This window comes from Schistocerca cancellata, chromosome 2 (assembly GCF_023864275.1).
Source record: "Schistocerca cancellata isolate TAMUIC-IGC-003103 chromosome 2, iqSchCanc2.1, whole genome shotgun sequence".
NCBI lineage: Eukaryota > Metazoa > Arthropoda > Insecta > Orthoptera > Acrididae > Schistocerca > Schistocerca cancellata.
The window spans coordinates 585776661-585798541 of record NC_064627.1 but is presented as its reverse complement, the minus strand read 5'-3'; the positions used below and the strand labels follow the sequence as shown (position 1 = coordinate 585798541).

The window sequence follows — 21881 nt, the reverse complement described above, 5'->3', positions numbered from 1 at the left end:
GCTACAAGTATGCAGGTTAACGTAGGCAATCAAACACTAGCAAGTGGCCCTTCTTGGGACCAAATGACTAAAAAACTGGGACCTTCAGACTTTGTTTGCAAACTAAATATGTCCTGCACAGACTCCCCAAAATACACAATACAGGTATGCCCTTTCAGTGAATTGTGAACACTATTTGGTTGCTAACTGATAGGTTGGAAAAATGTCTGTGCAGTCTTCTTATTCTACATGGGAGTTACTATGTGCACTGTAAAATACGAAAAAAAGGGGGGATGTCAGTGATAGCTTACTGAGCAGTGGAGAGAGAGAGAGAGAGAGAGAGAGAGAGAATACAAGTGCATCAGTGAACATACTGGAGTGAAAGCAGTAATTATGACTGTAACAAAAATAAACTGGAGGTAAATAGCACAATGACAGGCAAATGAACCATAAATGGAGCAATGATTTCTTTACTGGATTCCAAGACACAAGAGAAGCTCAAGGTGAGGACTTAGTGGAAGCTGAATACATGACATCTGGAAACAAATATGAGTAACATGGATGCATATAGCTAAGGACTATAATGTACAGAAGGTCTAGAGATGGCCTGTATCCAGCAGTAGATGACAACAAATCACATAAACAGACTTTATTTCAGTCCTTGGTTATCCTTCATTTTGCTTAAATGTTGACTTCTTACGTAAGAGCCAATGATTTTCTTCATTAACGTTCTTTTGTTGTTGAAAACCAAATGAGGTGGTGCACTGGTTAGTACACTGGACATGCATTCAAGATGATCATGAGTTCAAATCCCCACCCTGCCATCCAGATTTATGTTTTCTGTGATTTTCCTAAAGTGCTTAAGGCAAATGTCAGGGTGGTTCATTTGAGAGGGCATGGTCAATTTTCTTTCCCATCCTTCAAACAATCCAAGTTTATCCTCCGATTCTAATGAGCTGTTGTCGACAGGACATTAAATACTGATCTTCGTTTGTTGATGGGATTGATCTATGTATGTAAGTAATAGAAACCAATGTAAATAGCTATTACATTATCAGAGTTGTCATTCATTGCTGCATAACACAGTTATATATTTACAGATAAACTGAATATAGATTCACAGTAAGTGACATTTTTAATTTTTCGTATTTCAGGTTCGTGTATGTGCTAGCTGCATCGCAACTCTAGGAGGAGCACTGACCCTGAAGGAGCAGCTTTTTGTTGCCATAGCGTGGCTACCAAAGGCAACAGTTCAAGTAAGTTAACATAATGTGAGAACTTTGGTTGACATTTGTCTTTATTTCCTATTACTGTACTTACAGGGAATAGTGGAAGATCCATTACACTCAGTATAAGTTCTGATGCAGTGTTGACATGATGCGACAGTTGTATACTTGCAGTTGGAGATTAAATTGATACAAGTTCACTCTCTTATCATAATTGTGACTACACTATATTTATCATATCAGAAGGTCACTCTCTTTTCCATGTCAAGAAAGGGGAAACATTTAAGGCCAGTGACAAGGTGTTGCTGGAAACATATGAGGCAGAATGAAAAAGGACTCATAGGCAAGATTACAGTTGTTTCCTATCAATAATGTGTGAAAAGATAATATGTAGAAAGGAAAGAAATTTCTCTAGCAGCCTCTTTGGATTAAAAATATTACATGACTGTGAATTTAGTTACACATGCATAAAAATTACACAACATTTTTTCCACAATGAATAAAACAGGAAGTAGAGGCAGAAGAAGAAAAAGAAGTGTATGGTTTTTATTCAAGATAACGGCATGTTCTATAATTAAGATCATTACTTTACCCAAGCATAATTGATGCCATGTGTTAGGAACCATGATCTCAGTTGTTACAACAAGCTAAAACCAACTGCACATATCTCAATTTCTTTCGTTAACGACTACTAGTTTTGGTCTGTTGTGCAGATCATCTTCAGGTCTAGCCGTGCAAGGTGCAGTTTGGCAACAGTGGCATGAATGACAGAAAAGTAATGTTATTACGTTCAAGCCATTTTTTACAAACTACTACTTGTGGGGCCAGACCTGAGAGTGATATGCAGGGTGGATCAACACCAGTAGTCGTTAATTAAAGAAATTTTGTGCCGGATGGTGTTTCTTCATTTGATTATGTACCCAAGCACTTAACAACATTATAATTCAGAAGACAGTGGCAAACTGAACATAAACTTGCTAAAATTTAGTAAACAGAGCTAAAATAATAGTACCAACACAAAACAGCACAGTAATAGTAACAGTCTAACAGTAGTTTTTTTTTTAAGGAAATTTTGTTGGAGGTTTAAGATGAGTGTGGATTTAGATATGCAGCTTTTGGGAAATATAAATGTTGAAGAGACACTGAAAACCATCAAAGAGTGTTTTTGATAACTTGTACAACAATTTTTTAAATGATTTCTCGTTTGTCAGGCATAAAAAGCTAAGGCAAGAATTTTATTTTGAGTGAAAGAGCTAATTAGCTTTCTTCTTATATATTCAAAAATCTTTAATCCCCATCATTTTGTTTAAAAGTTATTCATTGCTGTGCTTAAAACTGTCAGAAGTTCCACCTTTGAAAAGGTAAATGCTGCTTTATTTCTTGTAAATGCTATTTCAGATGCGATGTTCTGATTTTGGACATACAGTATGTTGCTTTGTACTTTAATGGGTTACTAGAATGCTGAAGCATGTCTTTTAACTTCTTTCAGCTGGCATATTTCAGCTAACATCTTTCAGTTGAGTCCTAGAGACAAGCTTCATGGACTGATTTAAGGCATGGTAGATTAAATCTCTGTGCCAGCCTGGGACTTCAACATGGAACCTTGCATTTGGTGGGCAATACTGTCACCAAATGAGCTATCCAAAACTACCAGCTTTGATTTTGACATTATCTCTTTGCAGTTTTCCGAACTTCACAAATGCTCTTCTTAATACCTTGCTTGCCCGGTTTGAAATTTCTTGCTGGAGTATCTCTTCTTTGTGCTAAGATCTGAATCAGCATTACTTGTATTAATGGGAGAATGTCTTTTTTGTAAACTGGTGTTGGAAAGGAGATAATAGCCCCCTAGCATTAAGAAGAGCCTGCTCAGTGCTTAGCTCTGAATTAGGCCAAGAAGCATGCTTAAATTGTGCACATGGATGAGACTTGCTGCAGTAGACAGGGATCGATCTAGGTTGGATTCTTGATATGAGACAATCTAAATTTATTATGAAGCTTAAGCCTTGTTTGTTAATATCAAATGGCTGTATCAGAAAGAGTCAAAGAGTAATATCCTTGCATCAGAATTTTGTAATTACTGTTCTTGGTTAGTCTTTGAAACTGTCATGTAGAAGAAGGTAGTATTTTTGCTTGTGTACACATATGCAAGAAGTTTCATTAGCTTATGAGAGTCAGAAGGTTGAAGTTTTCTCAAAACATGGAAATATGTTCTTTGGGACTGTTCACATTTATCTGACACCTTAGTAATGTTAAAAAAACTGTGGAAGCAAGTTATATCTTTTACAATAAGCTCATGCATGATACAAATAGCCTGAAAGTATTATAGGCATTCAAACACAAACTAAAATGTTACAACACTATGACGTGTCCCTAAACTACCTCAGAATTCCTGTAGAAACATCGCAGAAACTAAATGCAAAACAATACATGCGTAGTGGTAAATGTGACTAGCTGGCCGCCGTGGCCGAGCGGTTCTAGGCGCTTCAGTCCGGAACCGCGCTGCTGCTACGGTCGCAGGTTCGAATCCTGCCTCGGGCACGGCTGTGTGTGATGTCCTTAGGTTAGTTAGGTTTAAGTAGTTCTAAGTCTAGGGGACTGATGGCCTCAGATTTTAAGTCCCATAGTGCTTAGAGCCATTTGAACTATTTGAAATATGACTACAGCAAGCATTTGTTCAACTCTTAGAATCAGTATCTTTCTTGCCTTATATACTTCAGTGACAAATAGTGGATATTTGTGTGTATCATGAATTTCTTATGCATGTCTTATTTTTTCCATTATTATTATACTATGTACCTCTGCTGCATAAATAACGTACATACAGGGTGCCAATTATTGAACTATAAGAAAAAACGAAACGTAAATTAGTTACAAACTATGGTGTGCACACCCTGTATTCAACATGTAAACGTCACTACAGATATTTGGATTTAGGTTATGACATATTCTATATGCCTGCCCTCATTGGTGATGATGTGGCACAGACGAAGAGCGGAATTCTGCTTGACCTACTGAATGTCGGAACATCAGTTCAGTCAATGACCTCCCGATTGGCTGTTTTCACAGCCAGAATGTGATCCACAAAGTGCTCCTACAGGGCATAAAACACTCTCCTTCTTCGATGGGACCAAGGTTTCTCTTGTATGAACCACATCTTGTCAAAATCAGGGTCACTTTGCATAATGGGGTGAAATCATCTTTCGAAACCTTCACATACTGTTCAGTAGTCACTGTGCCATCAAGGAATATTGCACCGATTATTTTGTAACTACTCGCAGTCCCCCAAATGTGCCAATTATGCTTACTTACGAACCCATCCAGATGAAAGTGGGCTTCATTGCTAAACCAAACCGTAATGCGCATACTAATGATCTTCTTCAATTTGAAGCCCTTCCTGAATGTGGTGTGTGCCACTGATGTCAAAAAGATCCTCCATAAAGAGTGAAAATCATTTTCTTGTCAAGCTCTGTCCAGTGGTGTTATCCCCATACACAGTGAAAATGTTTCTGGCTGCCTTAGCAGCTGTCTCCCCTCTGTTGAACTCAAACAGAAGAAATGTTCTGATTTCCCCAGGTGGCACTCCGTTTACTAGTGTCCACTGATCCACTCATATCTCCAAATGACAAAATAACAGTATGTGAACTCAAACAGCAAACTACAAATAAAAAATGACAATTGATAAATAGATCCTTAGCAACCAGATACCAACATGCAAATCAAAAGCACTACTGACTTATGCACCAAGCTAATATAAATAAAAAATGACAATTGATAAATAGACCCATAGCAGTCAGAATACCAACGTGCAAATCAAAAATGCTACTGACTTATGCACCAAGCCTATTGCTTAATATGGCTTGTCCTGTAATTAATTAAAAAAAATGGAAGTCTTACACTATGGCAAAGGTGGCTCACAACACATTTAACGACTATCATTAAATTTTTAACCAATTGTTAATGTTTCATGCCTCCTCTCCTGAATGTGTTGAAGGTTTCTGAATGTGTTACTTTTCACTTTTCAGGCTGCTCTTGGACCTGTAGCTCTAGATATAGCAAGAAAAAGAGGAGATGCTTCAGAAGATTTAGCATCAAAGTTGCTAACTGTTGCTGTGCTATCGATTTTGTTGACTGCTCCTACTGGAGCTGTTGCTATTTATATATCTGGGCCAAAACTTTTAAACAGGGTGAAAGCAAAATATAGTTCACCTATTGAAGAAGAAACCAATAATGCTGATGTTCCTCTGCGTGAAATTGCTGCTAGCTGATTTTTGTGAGGCCAACAAGTCTTTCATGTTGGAGCACAACATAGTATGTTAAAGGGAAATGTCTGTATGATGTGTTTTATGTCAGTCTGTATGTATGTCACTGTTTTACTAAGTGGTACTTAAACAAAACTGATTGTTATTTTTATTAGAATTTTCATACATTTTCACTTAAACAGTAAGAAATACTCTTTCTGCAGTTTCTGAAATGCAAAACAATAGTACAAAGTTGTGTGTTTTTGCTCATATTATTTTAACTTTTGTGTTTTATAAATGTGATGCATCATAATTAAGACAATATATTCCTGCTGGGAATATCTTGATTTCTGTGATGCAAAATACCAAAACTTTCATTGTTGCTGTAAGCAGGAAATCAGTAAGTCATAATAGTCTGTACTTACCAGTTACTTTTGTAATAATTTATGTTCCTTGTTAAAAATGTAAGATTAGGTGCTTGTAACTCATTGTTTTATGTATATTTTTATGTTGTACTTCATAAAATCAATGCAAGAAAGTTGAGAGACCAAACAGACTTAAACAAGACTTAAAAAAGAAATAATTTTATCAGATTAACGTATTTTAATATAAATTCTTAATATACAAAATAGTACTTATACTGAGTGTGGAAGTAACAAAGGGATTAAATGCTTTGGTATGTTGGGATCATGAAATATTGAAAATTTGAATTTTTTCAACCTTTAATTCTTCATTATTTAGGGGGACTTTGCTCTGTTGAAGTCACAAACAGTTTTTTGTCAATCAGTGAATCATACTGTTGAATCTGGTCAGACGGAATCTTTCACCATTTCCTCCCAAGAGTTGCAGCTTTGAGAAAGTACCAATGTAGAATTGTTCATTCCCATGTGACATAATGTTGCTGACTTGTGTAATGTCTCTGTATGTTAACTGTATAATAACTCTACATTATGTTAAGTATATCAGCTTAAGGTGGAGGTCTAAATATGAACATTATGAAGCACAATGCCTAATTGTGAAAGAAATTGTGAAATAACGAACTTCAATTTCCAAATAAGGTAAGAAAATCTAAAAGAGTTGACAGTTCATTTCTGTAGTTTGAAAACCTTTGTATGGACTGCAAAACTGGTCTTTTTATGCTTTTTTGATGTGAAAAAGTGACTATCACAAACCTTGCATGCTCTCTACATCTCAAATTTTATTAGTGTGTATATGTTTTCATGAATTAGTATGGTCATTTTATAGTGTTTTAAAATGTTCATTCCTCAGCTTGGTTGCAAAGGAAGTTTCTATACGTACCAGAGGAAATGTGGGATATGTGAGTTTGCTATACAATGTGAGCGTGCCACCATTAGTGAATGAAGTATTCATCAGAGGAAGTCAATCAATTTCCAACTCTCTTCCACTTGTTAAATTGTTTTTAGATGTGTTTTGCCAGTATCGTTTTGACTTGTGCTGTGAGGTTAAATAGTTACAAATCTTATTCCATTAATATGAATCCTGTAGCACTCTCAGAAAATCTCACAGATCTAACCACTGGAGCAGAAGAAAAAATGCTACTTATCGCCTCCCATTTGTATGTCCCACATGACTTAGATGCTTATTAGTGGCTCACAGAATAGTGTTGTAATTCTCAGGAGCAAAATCTCTGGTTTATTGTTAAAAGTTATGGGAACCAGTCAGTCAATTCGAAATAAACACTTTTGATTTTCACTGGATCATCACAGATAATGCAGTTTAATCTCACAAGACCAAAACTACTTTTTGACTGTAGCCTCATCCAGGGTATTCCCTCCCTTTACAAAGATCTGACACCAAAAACTCTCATTCCTGTGGACATTGAGTAGAATCTTCAAAATGTCTACAGAACTGCTGATCACCATCCTCTTAGTTACAAACCTCTTAGGATACTACCTATTTCACTAATTCACATTGCACAAACATGTGCTCAACTCCCTCCAAAATCAAGTCCAGGACAACTCCAAAAAAGTATTAAACAGCTTTCCAGCCAGTATCACCACCATAGTTTGGCTTTTGCCTCAGTTCAGGGATTCCAATTGGTGCTGAGAAACTACCTCAAGCCAACTGTGGTAAACTTAGGAAAACTTAGTCGCATCAGCTTCACAGTGGGACAAAAATTCCACCAAAATTGTAGCAGTCTTTCACAAATGTCACAATTTACTCCCACTTCCATGAGGTTTGTAAACAGTGTGTTACAGTGTACCTAACAGACTGCAGAAATATGAGTCACAGATGGTGCTTTGAAGCGGATTTTTCAGTGAGCATAATCACTGAGAGAGAAGAATTTGGTAAAAGGGGGAGGATGAGGGAAAGGAGTAAAAATTGCCTGATAAGTGAAGAGTGATGCCATCACAAATGCCACTAAAAGTGGAAAAAAATGAACCTAAGTCAATTTGGCAGCCTCAGAGAAATAAGTCCAAAACATTCCAACTATAATTTTTGTTTTAGTAATTTTGTCAAATGGATGCTTTTCTTTAATTTTGATTTATTTCACAGAGGAAGCTGTGTGTTGTTTACTTTTCAGTGATCTTCTTTTTAAGGGTTTTGGGAAAGGAACATCTTTAACATGTAATGTGTAATATAATGTTTTGTGTTACATTATGTGAACTTAATATGGAGAGATATTGTAAACTTGTGTGTACTTACTTTCCAGATGTTGAAGTGTTATCTCAGTATCTGTTTACAAGCATTAAGAAAGATGACAAATGTTAATTTTTTAGTTATTGTTTTAATATGATGCATTTATAATTGTTTATTTTGAAATATCTTTATGTTTAAATCACAAATGAGTTTGTGCCAATGGTGTGATTTGTAGACATAATTCAATGTGTAAAACATATATTTGTGGATATTGTTTTATATTTGTTACTGAAAAATAAATGTAGCTTTATAATGGCAACTGCATGATGAAATTCTCTGAGTGCAAGATGAAATGGTGGGTCAGTATGATAGGGACAGGAGCACTGTGCACAAGACATCTCCTGGGAATGGGTTAAACCAAATCCAGATTACCTGCTGTTGTGTGTGTGTGTGTGTGTGTGTGTGTGTGTGTGTGTGTGTGTGTGTGTGTTTTTTTGAGTTCACAGGTTCCTTCATGAAATTAGTCCAACTAAAAATATTTCTAATGCTGCTCAGCAACGTAACTATAACTAGTCAGAAATAATTCCATAAACGGGATTTAATGTATCTGTATTCCTGCGCAGAGCAAAACACACACACACACACACACACACACACACACACACACACACACACAAAACTTTAATATGGATTTGATTATGGAAGTTCCAATCAATTCCCAGAATCTATAATGAAGGTTTTTAACAAACTATTCTTTACTTCGTGATAACTTGACCACAATGCCAAAAATACTCACACATCACACTTACCAAACTGAATGGAGTATCAACATCCCAACAGCAGCAGTTTTTTTTTCCTTGTCCATGATGGCTGACAATAACATTTGCAAAAGGATCAAATGATGCATTATCTACTTGTTCTCGTCTCATAGGCATCTTAGCCCTTGAATATTTTTTGAACTTTCTTATGCTGACAAACTGTATTTTATGCATTTTGCAACTATTACTTTCTGCCACTTCACAAGCCACATTATATCTAACAGACTGCAGAAATATGACTCGCAGATGGTGCTCACAGGTTGACTTGAAATTTCAACTTCACTCTAGTTCCTCTTGTCTTTCCAAAATTCGCTGAGATAGCTCTTCCATCTGACAGACAAGTAATATATGTAGAGAGGAACAATGAATACTTTTGACTTGACTAGAACTGTAGGATTATAAATAAGAGGAAAATTAGCCATTATTATTATTATTATTATTATTTACACCTGCTATGTAAATTCTATGTTTTGAATATTTGTTAAAAGTTATAACTGTGTACTGAACTATGACTGGACACTGGAACTTAACTTTGGGAAACAATGTTTTTCTAGTTGAACAATTATACTAAAGAATGGCTAGCAAATACTGCCAAGCTCAACTGTTGAGACAATGTTTTTTGTCCAGATGTGTCAATTGAAAAAGGCAGATATCTAGTGTACCTTTCAATGTTAACTTGCAACAAATATTTGAATAGTGAATACTTATTACAGAATGAGACATTTCATCTGTGCCGCTGTTATCTTGAAATTAAAGGTGAGATGTGTGATTTGTTGCTCTGAAAGTGGAACATTAACTTGATAATTCTTAGACTTTACTGAAAGTATAGTTTCATTTCCACTGTTTCATGTTGACAGCATGCATCACTGGTGTCTGTTCGCCACTGTGTCAGTGCTCTCTGAGCCATGGCTGCGGTAGAAGCCCTGGCGGTACATCAAGACAAGTTTCTCAGTTGTTGACATGTACCTCCCTCACAGAGGATTAGATTGTTACCTCAGATGCAGATGAAATTTTTTCCTCTTTCTTTGGTGAAATGGCTTCTGCTTCCTTTTTCACTTGTTTGCTTCCCTTTTCCCTTCTTTATTTGCTTCTGCCTCTTAGAAGCAAAGTGGTGCAGTAGTAAAACTCTGAACTGATATTCTAGAGAAGAATGATCCAAACTAATATTCAGAACTCATAATTGCAATTTTAATGGACTCTGTAAATCATTATGGCTGATTTCCAAGTACACATTCAAGAAGTCCACACCCAGTTTTTGTCACCTTTCTTACAGCACCAAAGGTAGTGTACCTAATCAATCATTGAGTCACTTACCTCTAAGAGAATTCTGAACAATAAGACTAAATATGAGAAAATCATTATTGTCCTCAAGAAATTACTATTAAATCTTTTCTGCCTTCTCTTGTTCGCCTGTAAGAGAATCCTCAACATAAAGACAAAATGAGGAAGTCATTATTCCTCCCAAGAAATTAATATTAAATCTTTTATTCTTTCTCTTGATAGCAAATTAAGAATTTATTGCTGTCTGAGTAAATGGTAATTTGCTACATCATTACAAAAAAGTGTAACTTCTCGCATTCCTAAAGGAACTTTTTCTCAGAATATATTGGAGTACAACTATTTTTTTACCTTTAACCATGTACCTTTGCTGTGACAAGTTTCATCAGAATCGATCATTCCCAAGCTAGTGCTTACCATATGCATATTACAAACAAAATTAGACTAATGCTGCAAGTTTTTGACTTTACCTAATTATGTTCAGAACAGGACCAATTTTAGACCACACATCAAGCATTAAATTTCTTTAATTGTTGAATACCTTTCTCAATGTCGTTTTCTGAGAGGTTGTGGAAGGGCTGCAATTTTTATCTTCCAGTGGGACTCGATAACACATGCAAGGGTATGGCAAGAAATGGCACGAAGAAAAAATTGTTGGGTGGTATAGAAAAATTCAGTTTTCAGGGCTGTGACTGGTATGAGAAATAGACAGTAGACCTAGATCAACTGAAGAAAGTGTTATCGGTTACTCTTGACCAGGAGAATTTAGAAAGTTCAGTTTTGTCAACAAGTTATTTACTTGTAGAATGAGAATGAGATTTTCACTCTGCAGCGGAGTGTGTGCTGATATGAAACTTTCTGGCAGATTAAAACTGTGTGCCGGACCGAGACTTGAACTCGGGACCTTTGCCTTTCGTGGGCAAGTGCTCTACCAACTGAGCTACCAAAGCACAACTCACGCCCCGTCCTCACAGCTTTAATTCTGCCAGTACCTCGTCTCCTACCTTCCAAACTTTGCAGAAGCTCTCCTGCGAACCTTGCGGAACTAGCACTCCTGAAAGAAAGGATATTGTGGAGACATGGCTTAGCCACAGCCTGGGGGATGTTTCCATTTACTTGTAGGTTGATGATGTTTTAGGTTGAGCTAGTGTCTTAACCTTAAATTATAGCAGATGTATTTGTTGCTTTCATTTAGAAGTTCCATTAGCTTGGGGCTATTATGATTACTTTAATTATTTCATCTTTCAATGCAGAGTCCGTTAGGAGTTTTTGATTGCCATGTGGCACCAGTATACAGTTCTTCACTTTCGATTGCATAGACATACCTTTACAGTTATTTACTTTAGCAGCACACGAGTAGCACAAATTGTCTTTGTCGCCACCAGTTTTTAGACACTTTGCATGTAAAAAAATTGGGATTTATATCAATTTTCATGAGCTGCAAATTTGTTATGATTCTACTCTGTACTATCTTGAACAGATAGAACTATTATTCAGTATTTGCCAATAGAGGAATTATGAAACAATAACGAATGTAACATTATTAAGAAAACTTATTGTCATTATCTCTCACCAATAACACCAGGAATCTGAACAATCAAGTAGCAAATTATCTGATGCATGCCGAAAGCACTGTGTTTAAAAGAACTCCATGTTAAATATTTCTCTGCCTTTTAATATAACAAACATCCAATTATCTCACCACAATACTGTCTCCGACTTTAATTTAGTTTCAAAAGCAGTTCACATTTTCACACAGAAATCCAATTCTCAGTTTCCTTGACATACCTCCAGTACTGCAACTTCCATAATACATGCAGCAGAAAGGGGCAGCCAAATTAAGAAATAAAAGCTGTGATGTAGCTGGAATTACAGAATGACACTTGATGTAGCAGTCATTATATAATTTCTTCAATCCATGTTAATGCTGAAACCAGAAAGTTTCATTATTAATAATGGCAGCATTAATAACAAGTAGAAATTATGTAGCTTCATTCAGTAAATTTTACCAATGTAAACATAATCTGTTCAGGTCATTAGTGATGGGAAACACTGAATGATTCCAACACTTGATAATAAATCAATGAAAGAGAATAATTTCTGTAGATTTTTTTTTCATTTTTTCCATTAATTTGGTTTCCTTCGTCTTTTTATTATGTTCATCACATCCTTAATGTTTTCTATTTTGAATACTATGGTTTTCAGTTGTTTTAATTATTAATTTCTTGTAATATATGAACTGTTTAAAGGACATCCGTTTCCACTTATCGCTGCAATAAATTTTTATCCTGTTATTGCTATTTTGGCATTATACCATTACCACGTATAAATTACTTGTTGCTATTTAATAGCACAAATATAAGTTACAAGTAACAGTATCCTTCTCCTGTTGTATCCCCACTTAATAGCAATGGAGGCAACAGATGTGATCATTGACGTGGATAGCATAGTGCGTAAATTTGTGCTATTCAAGTGCAGGTTGAAATGACTGTCATGTGAACAGCATAAATTTGGATGTTACATTCTTCAAGTCAATGAACACATCTGTTACCTGACATGCTATAAAGTAGGGGATAACACTACAAGGGTACTGTTACTTGTAACTTATATCTATGCTGTCAGGCAAAAATCAAACAATGGAAAACCCAGGATGGAATGTAACAATACCAGAGAAGGAAAGTTGCTACTCAACATATAGTGGAGATGCTAAGTCACGATAGGCACAACAAAAAGATTCACACAGTTATAGCTTTCGGCCATTAAGGCAGTACACACACACATACATACACACACCGTCACGCAAACACAACTTGCACATGCGTCTGCAGTCTCAGAGAACTCAGATGTGTGTGCAAGTTGTGTGTGTGTGTGTGTGTGTGTGTGTGTGTGTGTGTGTGTGTGTGTGTGTGTCTATTGCTGACAAAGGCCGTAATGGCTGAAAGCTATAATTGTATGAATCTTTTTGTTGTGCCTATCGCGACTCACCATCCCCGCTATATGGTGAGTAGCAACTTTCCTTCTCTGGTATTGTTATATCTATGCTGTGACATCATACAAAATAATTTGTGCTTGGCAATGCCACATTGCTGAAACTGTATTGACACAATAAAAACTTCTACAGCTGCACGCAGAAAAGACATACATTGAGTATTGTAGTTACATATATTGTTCTTGTTTCTTGTGCTTTATCATTTTTTGTTTGATTTCACTGTCACTGAAATACATTCCGTTCTCATCTGTTTGGTAACATCAGTAGTTTTTGAATTAAAAACGGTGTCTGATTGCAAAGCATTAAAAACAAGATTTAAATTTTGCCATATATGAACTTTCACATGTAAGTCATCTGTACTGATTTTTGCACCAACCCACCATCCCAACAGGCAATTGCTGCCGAACCCATGTAGGGTTGCTGAATTGGGGAGAGAACTTAAAGAAGAGGTGGAATCATCCAGTGTTTAAAAGTAAGAAAGCAAATTTTTTAATTTGTTGATTGTGTATATACACTTTTCAGAGTCAGGATATTGTGTGTAACACTTTTTTACAATGAAAAATATTTGTTTGTTTGTTTGTGTGTGTGTGTGTGTGTGTGTGTGTGTGTGTGTGTGTGTGTGTGTGTGTGTGTCAACTGGAACACAGGTGGCGAAACATTTGATTTCACAAATTTGCACCTACTGAAGAACCTCCCATTTTAATGTAAGTACATGAAACTGCAACCAGTCATTTTTTTGAAACAGTTATTTATTTACGCCATGAACTGGTTCTCAAAGCTTTTCAGGCTCATCTTCAGATGATGTACAGGAAGTTACATAGCTATTTCAAGCATAAAACTATGACAAGAAACTGGAGCATGCTTTGATGCATCACAATGAGTATTGTTTATCTGCCACTTTTGATCCAAAATTTATTTTTGTACTTATTGTTGCAGTAAGTAAAAAATTAGAAACGTCCTTCTCTCTGTTTCTAAAGTTGTATTTCATTGTCCACCCAATCTACACCATATCATGGTTCATTTCAATGGCACACACAGTCCCATCTCCTTGCAACATGTATCATATTGCTGTGGAAGACCCAGGTACAAGACCTACCTGATTCACCCACCCACTTCCATCACAAACTTATCCTATGCCATCAGAGGCAGAGCCACTTGTGAAAGCAACCATGTTATATTCTAGCTCTACTACAATTTTTGCACAGCATCCTATGTGGGCATGACCACCAGCCAATTGACAAACTGAATGAATGGCCACTGTCTAACTGTGGCCAAGAGTAGAGTTGACCACCCATTGCTGCTCAACATAACATGCTCCATTTCAGTGACTTCCTCACAACTTTTGGCATTTGGATCCTTTCCCCCAATGCCACCTTTTCTGAACTACGTAGATGGGAGTTGCTCTTCCAACACATACTTTGTTCCTACATTCCTCCTGGCCTCTGTTTCCACCAGCCCCTTGCCCCTCTACCTTGCACAAGGACCCAAACTTCCACATCTTGCATGCACACACTCTTCCTCTGTTCTGTCGCTGTCTCCCAACCCACTCGTCTATGTTAACATTGTGCACTGTCATCATCTCCATCCCAGCTGTTACAGCTGTCAGCCATCATTCTTCAACCCTCGCTCCATCATCCCCTCACCCTCTGCAACATTGTAGCTGATTAATTAGTAAGCTAGAAGTAAAAACAGGAGTTCATTGCTAGGTCCATTGGAAGCATTGCTAGATCAATTGGAAGCCAATACTTTTAAGTTCCAAAGTGGGAAGCTCTAGCAAGGGTAACTCTAATCACAAAAGAGAAACATATGGCAGAAATAGAAGTGCAGGCTTCAGTGACCACCTGTTATCAAGTGGTAAACACTGATGTCAAAGCAAGAGTCAATGAAAGTAGTGGGATAAAAATGAAGTACAAATACTTCAGTTACGAAAACATGAACTTTTTTATACATTGTTAAAAAATGAAAGTGGTGTTCAGTTGTATGACAGTGAAAGTGTAGGTACAACATTATTTATTGACATTCTATTTAACCCCTTAAAAACCGCTTTTCCAAAGAAGACAGTGAATTATGGGGGAAGTATTTCAAACACAGTTGGAGTAAAATTGGAATAAATATATGTAATAATAAAACTGAGTTGGTCTGCTGCATGAATTATGTGTGCAAAGTAAAGGCAACAATGAGGTCCATGCTATAAAATTCATCCCAGAATGCCTAAGAAAGCTGTTAAGTTAGCAAAAGGAATGAGCACTGATAGATTATAAGTAAATCAGCAAAGTGAAAGTGTTATGAAGTATGATAAAGGAGGAAATTGGTCAAAATACTGCACACTCTACTCTCATGTAAAAACTATTATAGATCCAAAAGAAACTGCAAATATGTAAGCATTTCACTGAAGGATCTGGGTACATGCGAAAATATTTCAGTGGCAACGATCAGCATGTAAAAAAGAATTTCAATATGTGATAAATCCATGTTCATTAGAATTTATATCAGCTATAAATGAACTGAGAAATACAGCCACTAGAAACGTGAAATGCCTTGAATGACGATAAAAAACGAACAGCTGCTGAAACACTGACTCACTTGTACAGCTGTACTCTTCAATGCAAAACTGTTCTAGACGTACTCAAATCTGCTAAAGTCATATATGTATACAAAAAATGAGAGGGATAAAATCAATAATTACCACCTCATTTTAATACCAAAAAGCTTATCCAAAATAATTAAAAATTGTGTAGTAGATTAATTTTTGAGGTAAGAATAATTTGTTAAGCAGCCAAAAATTGACATAGACCACAGCCAAAAATTGACATAGACCACAGTTTATGAATGTTTGAACAGTGGCTTAAAATCAATGGATGATGATAACATGTAATAGAAATAATTTTGGACTTGACTGAGGCATTCAACATGGTAGATAACAAAATTCCACTTATTAAACTAGCAAATTAAGATATACAAGGAATAGCTACAGAGTAGCTTTGTTCTTTCCTGAGTAACCAGAGACAAAGGGTTTATATGAGATTGACTGATAAGACTGTAAACTAATGATGGAACATCTCTCTGAAGAAGGTCCAATAACCTACGGTACCTCTTAAGGTTCTGTACTGGGATTTGTATTCTTTCTTATACACAAAAATGATCTGGATCAGAATATAGAGAAACATGAAACAGTAATGCTGTTACATCATCGGCAAGAAAAGCTTGTGCTGGAATGACAACAGTGCATTTTCGAAGTACTTGTTGTGCATTACCTAATTTAGTGATTTCCAAGAATGATTGCCTATCGAAGTTGAGGGGTCCAAACGATACATATCGAACGTGTGATAGTAAATCGATCATGCGAGGCTGATGGCGGGTGTCATGATCAATTATTTGTGATCGTCATTTTTATCTATTTGCCGTCGTTCCCTTAGTTGCTCTAAATTACATACCTCCGCGGATTATTTGTGATTTTCTAGGGAAAACCAGACGATTTATATCGGTAGCGATTGGGATGTCTGGTGCTCTTGACGTTTCTTTGGCGGATTCTCTCACATGGAAAAATCTAATTCCATGCTTATCCAGAGTAGAAAATTGTTCGACATTTTGTCGCAAATATGGAGTACTACTGGACGAAGAAAGAAAGGACTGTGTAGTCTGTGGTGGTGCAAAGTGTGTAAAACTTCGTAAAAACAGTTTCATTGCGGACAGTGTGGAAAACTAACGAGTATCAGGAATAATGCATGGTTCGACTCTTTCAAATTATTCATGCAGACTACCGTAATGGACTTTCACATGACGACAACACCGATGACGAGTAAGGTAAGTCGTCTCCTTCGTAATTACAAGTATTTTTGTAACGCTCTTCTTTTGTCGTTGCTGTTGTGAACTCCGCAAACGTACTTATAACGCCCGCCACCAGAGTCGCATGATCGATTTACGATCGCGCGTTCGATATGTATCGTTTGGACCCCGCGACTTCGACAGGCAATCATTCTTGGAAATTACCCAAAAATATTTGGATCAGGATATAGAGAAACATGAAACAGTAATGCTGTTACATCACAGGCAAGCAAAGCCTGTGCTGGAATGACAACAGTGCATTTTGGAAGTACTAGTTGTGCAGTACACCCTTTCTTCGATTTATTTTATTATTATTTGTACAGTGGGACAACACAGACTGGAAATAGTTATTGATAGTGTTCCACTTTTTATTTTACCTGAGTGTGTTTCAGGTGGGGACCCAAGGGGACTGACATGTGGGCCATGATGACACCCTCCTCAAAAATAAGTCACTGTTTTTGAAACTGAGTTATTGCTACAGCTCAATTCAGGCTGATCATCCACATCGGCTGAGATGCTAAAACTGAAAAAAAAAACAACAACGAGCCCAGAGATATTAGCATTCAAACTTTTGTTGTATGGGGAAAGAACGGAGTAAGGCAATTTTTTGGGGAAAGAAGCAGGCAAATCAGTGGTGATTCGTCTGGGCATAAGAGGGCAGATCAAATAGAATTCTGTTGCAGTCAGTCTCCCCACTAATGTGGGAGCAAGGGAAAACGAAAAGAAAGTCGCTACTTACTTAGACTTTGGAAAAAATGTGTCCCTGTCAAATACAGCAACCAACAACATTTACTTTAAGGGGCAACTTCCGATGTATTCGTTCAACATCCATGTTCTTGCAAGAGGCAAATCCCTTTTTATGTTTGCAAGCCATACGAATAAATACATAAAAAATTAAAAATGGCTATGTTTACGCATGATTTTTTCTTTTGTACACATCTTCGGCAAAGTTCCTTTCGAATTATGTAGGTTTCATTGGCCTCCTTGTACAATTAATTTTAAAAATCGGTACTGCAATTTTGGATGCACAAGTATTAATATTATGATCGTTATATGTTGATTTTCACTGGTGATAACACAATCGATCTAGCAATTGTAGCTGCTCTGTAAGCATGTTTCACTGCAGATGAACCATGTGAACATAAAAGCCCCTAGAACACGATTCCACAAAATGTTCCTTTTGTGTGTCATTCCTATCGTAGCACCCGATCGGTGCGCAGGGCAGAGGTTGATAGCTCTTCTATTTTCGAAATTCGAGTACTAGAGATTTTAATGCCTGATAGAGAATGTAACATCAGTGTTACGAATGTGAAAGCTTCTCTTTCCTTTTATCACTCACGGCTACATATACTTATTGTTTTATCTTTTGGACATCTATGGCCAAGAACCTTTCGAATTATATAAGGATCTTTGGCCATTGTACAATGAACATTAAAAGTCGGTACTACAATTTCGTGTTCACATATTAGTATTATGATCCCTACTGTGAAATAAATCCCTTTCACTGAAGGGTCTTTGATTTCCGTTTTTGGTAGGAAGAAGTGTATTAGAGGAGACATTTTTAACATAGTAAAGATGAACAAGAGCTAATATCTCTTAACGTATGCACTTTGAAGCCCAAGATTAATGGACAATTTTTTTTGTCGTCAATACTGTCACCTCTAAAAATATGGAAAGCAAATATCTTTCAGTCGAAGAGTTGTATCGCACTATCGAAGACGTAATTGTGTTCATAGGTTTCCAGGTATGCATTTTAGAGCATATATTCATTACTTTTTTCTTTTTTTTTACTCCAGATAATCGTTCCGGTCATATCCCAGAAAACTGACCGTTCCACCTGGAACGTCCTGAATATTTTATGATTTTGCTGGTGATCAAAATAAAAGCTTCACTATCGTCATCTTCATTCATTTTATGTAACTGTTAATCAGATTAGTGGCCTGAAGAAGATAAAAAAACGTTCCCTTTGCATAGTCATTCGTACTTAGAGTGTGGTAGAAATATCAGATTATGAAACATCTGAAGATATCAAGGAAATAGTCAAAGCATCCAGATGTAAACCATCTCCTTTGACTGTTATCAGTGTTGATCAAGAAATGGAAATTACTGTAGAATTCAAAGTACACTGCAAAATGACCTTTCAGAATTCAGTCTCTTAAGATTATGATCTTCAGATGTGGAATATCATCTAAATCCAGTCACAGCTGTATGCTGAAATGTCAGACTTCTCAGAAACGAATTTCAAAATGACATAACAAAGACCCCGTGCCATTGCCAACGAACGGATGGTCTGTTTGAACTGCCCACACCTGCTTATAATAGTATATTTAACTACAGAATTCCTTACTTGTTTAGGGCACAATGGCGTTGTATTAATCTTCTGTTTATTGTAATCAAAATCGAACAATTCTGTTCTTTATTCTGGATCTCCTTCCAATTTCCAGGCTAAAATATAAAGATATGCGAGTTGTGATTAAGTTTTTCAGTCCTGGTGCTGTGAAATTCTTCAGTCACTTGCGCCACAGCCATATACAGGGTGGTCCATTGATCGTGACCGGGCCAAATATCTCACGAAATAAGCGTCAAACGAAAAAACTACAAAGAACGAAACTTGTCTGGCTTGAAGGGGGAAACCAGATGGCGCTATGGTTGGCCCGCTAGATGCCGCTGCCATAGGTCAAACGGATATCAACTGCGTTTTTTAAATACAAATCCCCATTTTTTATTCCATATTCGTGTAATATGTAAAGAAATATGAATGTTTTAGTTGGACCACTTTTTTCGCTTTGTGATAGATGGCGCTGTAATAGTCACAAACATATGCCTCACAATTTTAGACGAACAGTTGATAACAGGTAGGTTTTTTAAATTAAAATACAGAACGTAGGTACGTTTGAACATTTTATTTTGGTTGTTCCAATGTGATACATGTACCTTTGTGAACTTACCATTTCTGAGAACGCATGCTGTTACAGCGTGATTATCTGTAAATACCACGTTAATGCAATAAATGCTCAAAATGATGTCTGTCAGCCTCAATGGATTTGGCAATACGTGTGACGACATTCCTCTCAACAGCGAGTAGTTCGCCTTCTGTAATGTTCGCACATGCATTGATAATGCGCTGATGCATGTTGTCAGGCGTTGTCGGTGGATCACGATAGCAAATATCCTTCAACTTTCCACACAGAAAGAAATCCAGGGGCGTCAGGTCAGGTGAACGTGCGGGCCATAGTATGGTGTTTCGACGACCAATCCACCTGTCATGAAATATGCTATTCAATACCGCTTCAACCGCACGCGAGCTATGTGCCGGACATCCATCATATTGGAAGTACATCGCCATTCTGTCATGCAGTGAAACATCTTGTAGTAACATCAGTAGAACATTACGTAGGACATCAGCATACATTGCACCATTTAAATTTCCATCGATAAATGGGGGCCAATTATCCTTTCTCCCATAATGCCGCACCATACATTAACCCGCCAAGGTCGCTGATGTCCCACTTGTCGCAGCCATCGTGGATTTTCCGTTGCCCAATAGTGCATATTATGTCGGTTTACGTTACCGCTGTGAGTGAATGACGCTTCCTCGCTAAATAGAACGCGTGCAAAAAATTGTCATCGTCCCGTAATTTTTCTTGTGCCCAGTGGCAGAACTGTACACGACGTTCAAAGTCGTCGCCATGCAATTCCTGGTGCATAGAAATATGGTACGGGTGCAATCGATGTTGATGTAGCATTCTCAACACCGACGTTTTTGGGATTCCGATTCTATCGCAATTTGTCTGCTACTGATGTGTGGATTAGCCCGACAGCAGCTAAACACCTACTTGGGCATCATCATTTGTTGCAAGTCGTGATTGACGTTTCACATGTGTCTGAACACTTCCTGTTTCCTTAAATAACGTAACTATCTGGCGAACAGTTCGGACACTTGGATGATGTCGTCCACGATACCGAGCAGCATACATAGCACACGCCCGTTGGGCATTTTGATCACAATAGCCATACATGAACACAATGTCGACCTTTTCCGCAATTGGTAAACCGTCCATTTTGACACGGGTAATGTATCACTAAGCAAATACCGTCCGCACGGGCCGAATGTTACGTGATACCACGTACTTATACGTTTGTGACTATTACAGCGCCATCTGTTACAAAGCGAAAAAAGTGGTCCAACTAAAACATTCATATCTCTTTATGTACTACATGAATATGTAATAAAAATGGAGGCTCCTGTTTAAAAAAACGCAGTTGATATCAGTTTGACCTATGGCAGCTCCATCTAGTGGGCCAACCATAGCGCCATCTGGTTTCCCCCTTCAAGATAGACGAGTTTCGTTCTTTGTAGTTTTTTCGTTTGATGCTTATTTCGTGAGGTATTTGGCCCAGTCACTATCAATGGACCAGTGATCAGTGTAATACCTCTGTATTATCACAACCAGCAATATGTAGGGGCTGAAATATTTTTCTGGATTCTTCAGGTAGTACTGGGTATTGAAACTTTCTAGGCAGGCTGTTGCAGTATAATTGGTGTAAATGCTCAAGCGTCAGCCAATTTAGAGTTTCCAGCATCTCTGTTCAGCTCTCCCCTGACTGAAACAAACCTGTGACAATTTGTGCTGCTCTTCTTTGAATACTTTCTGTATCCCCTGTTAGTCCTATTTGGTATGGGTTCCACACATTTAAGCAATATTTTAAGATGGGGCGCAGAAGTGCTTTGTACTCAGTTTACTTTTTGGACTGACTGCTTTTTGCCAGTTTTCTGCTGATGAATCCAAATCTGCCTCCTGCTTTACCTATAACTGAGCCCAAATGATTGTTCCGTTTCATATCCATGCAAACTGTCACACGCAAGTATTTGTACTAGTTGGCTTGTAGATGCGACTCATAATATGGAAAATCGACTTTTTTTCCT

General features: G+C 37.2%; 1 protein-coding gene across 1 annotated transcript in view; it reads left to right on the top strand.

Annotated features, from left to right (window-relative positions):
- LOC126162200 (sodium/hydrogen exchanger 9B2-like) overlaps positions 1–8363 on the top strand; it is a 101086-nt gene extending 92723 nt beyond the window's left edge. The window contains exons 9-10 of the mRNA XM_049918538.1: positions 1134–1235; positions 5228–8363. Of these exons, the coding sequence (XP_049774495.1) occupies positions 1134–1235; positions 5228–5470 (345 nt within the window). The 3' untranslated portion in view covers positions 5471–8363. The remainder of the gene's footprint in view (positions 1–1133; positions 1236–5227) is intronic.
- The last annotated feature ends 13518 nt before the right edge of the window (positions 8364–21881 follow it).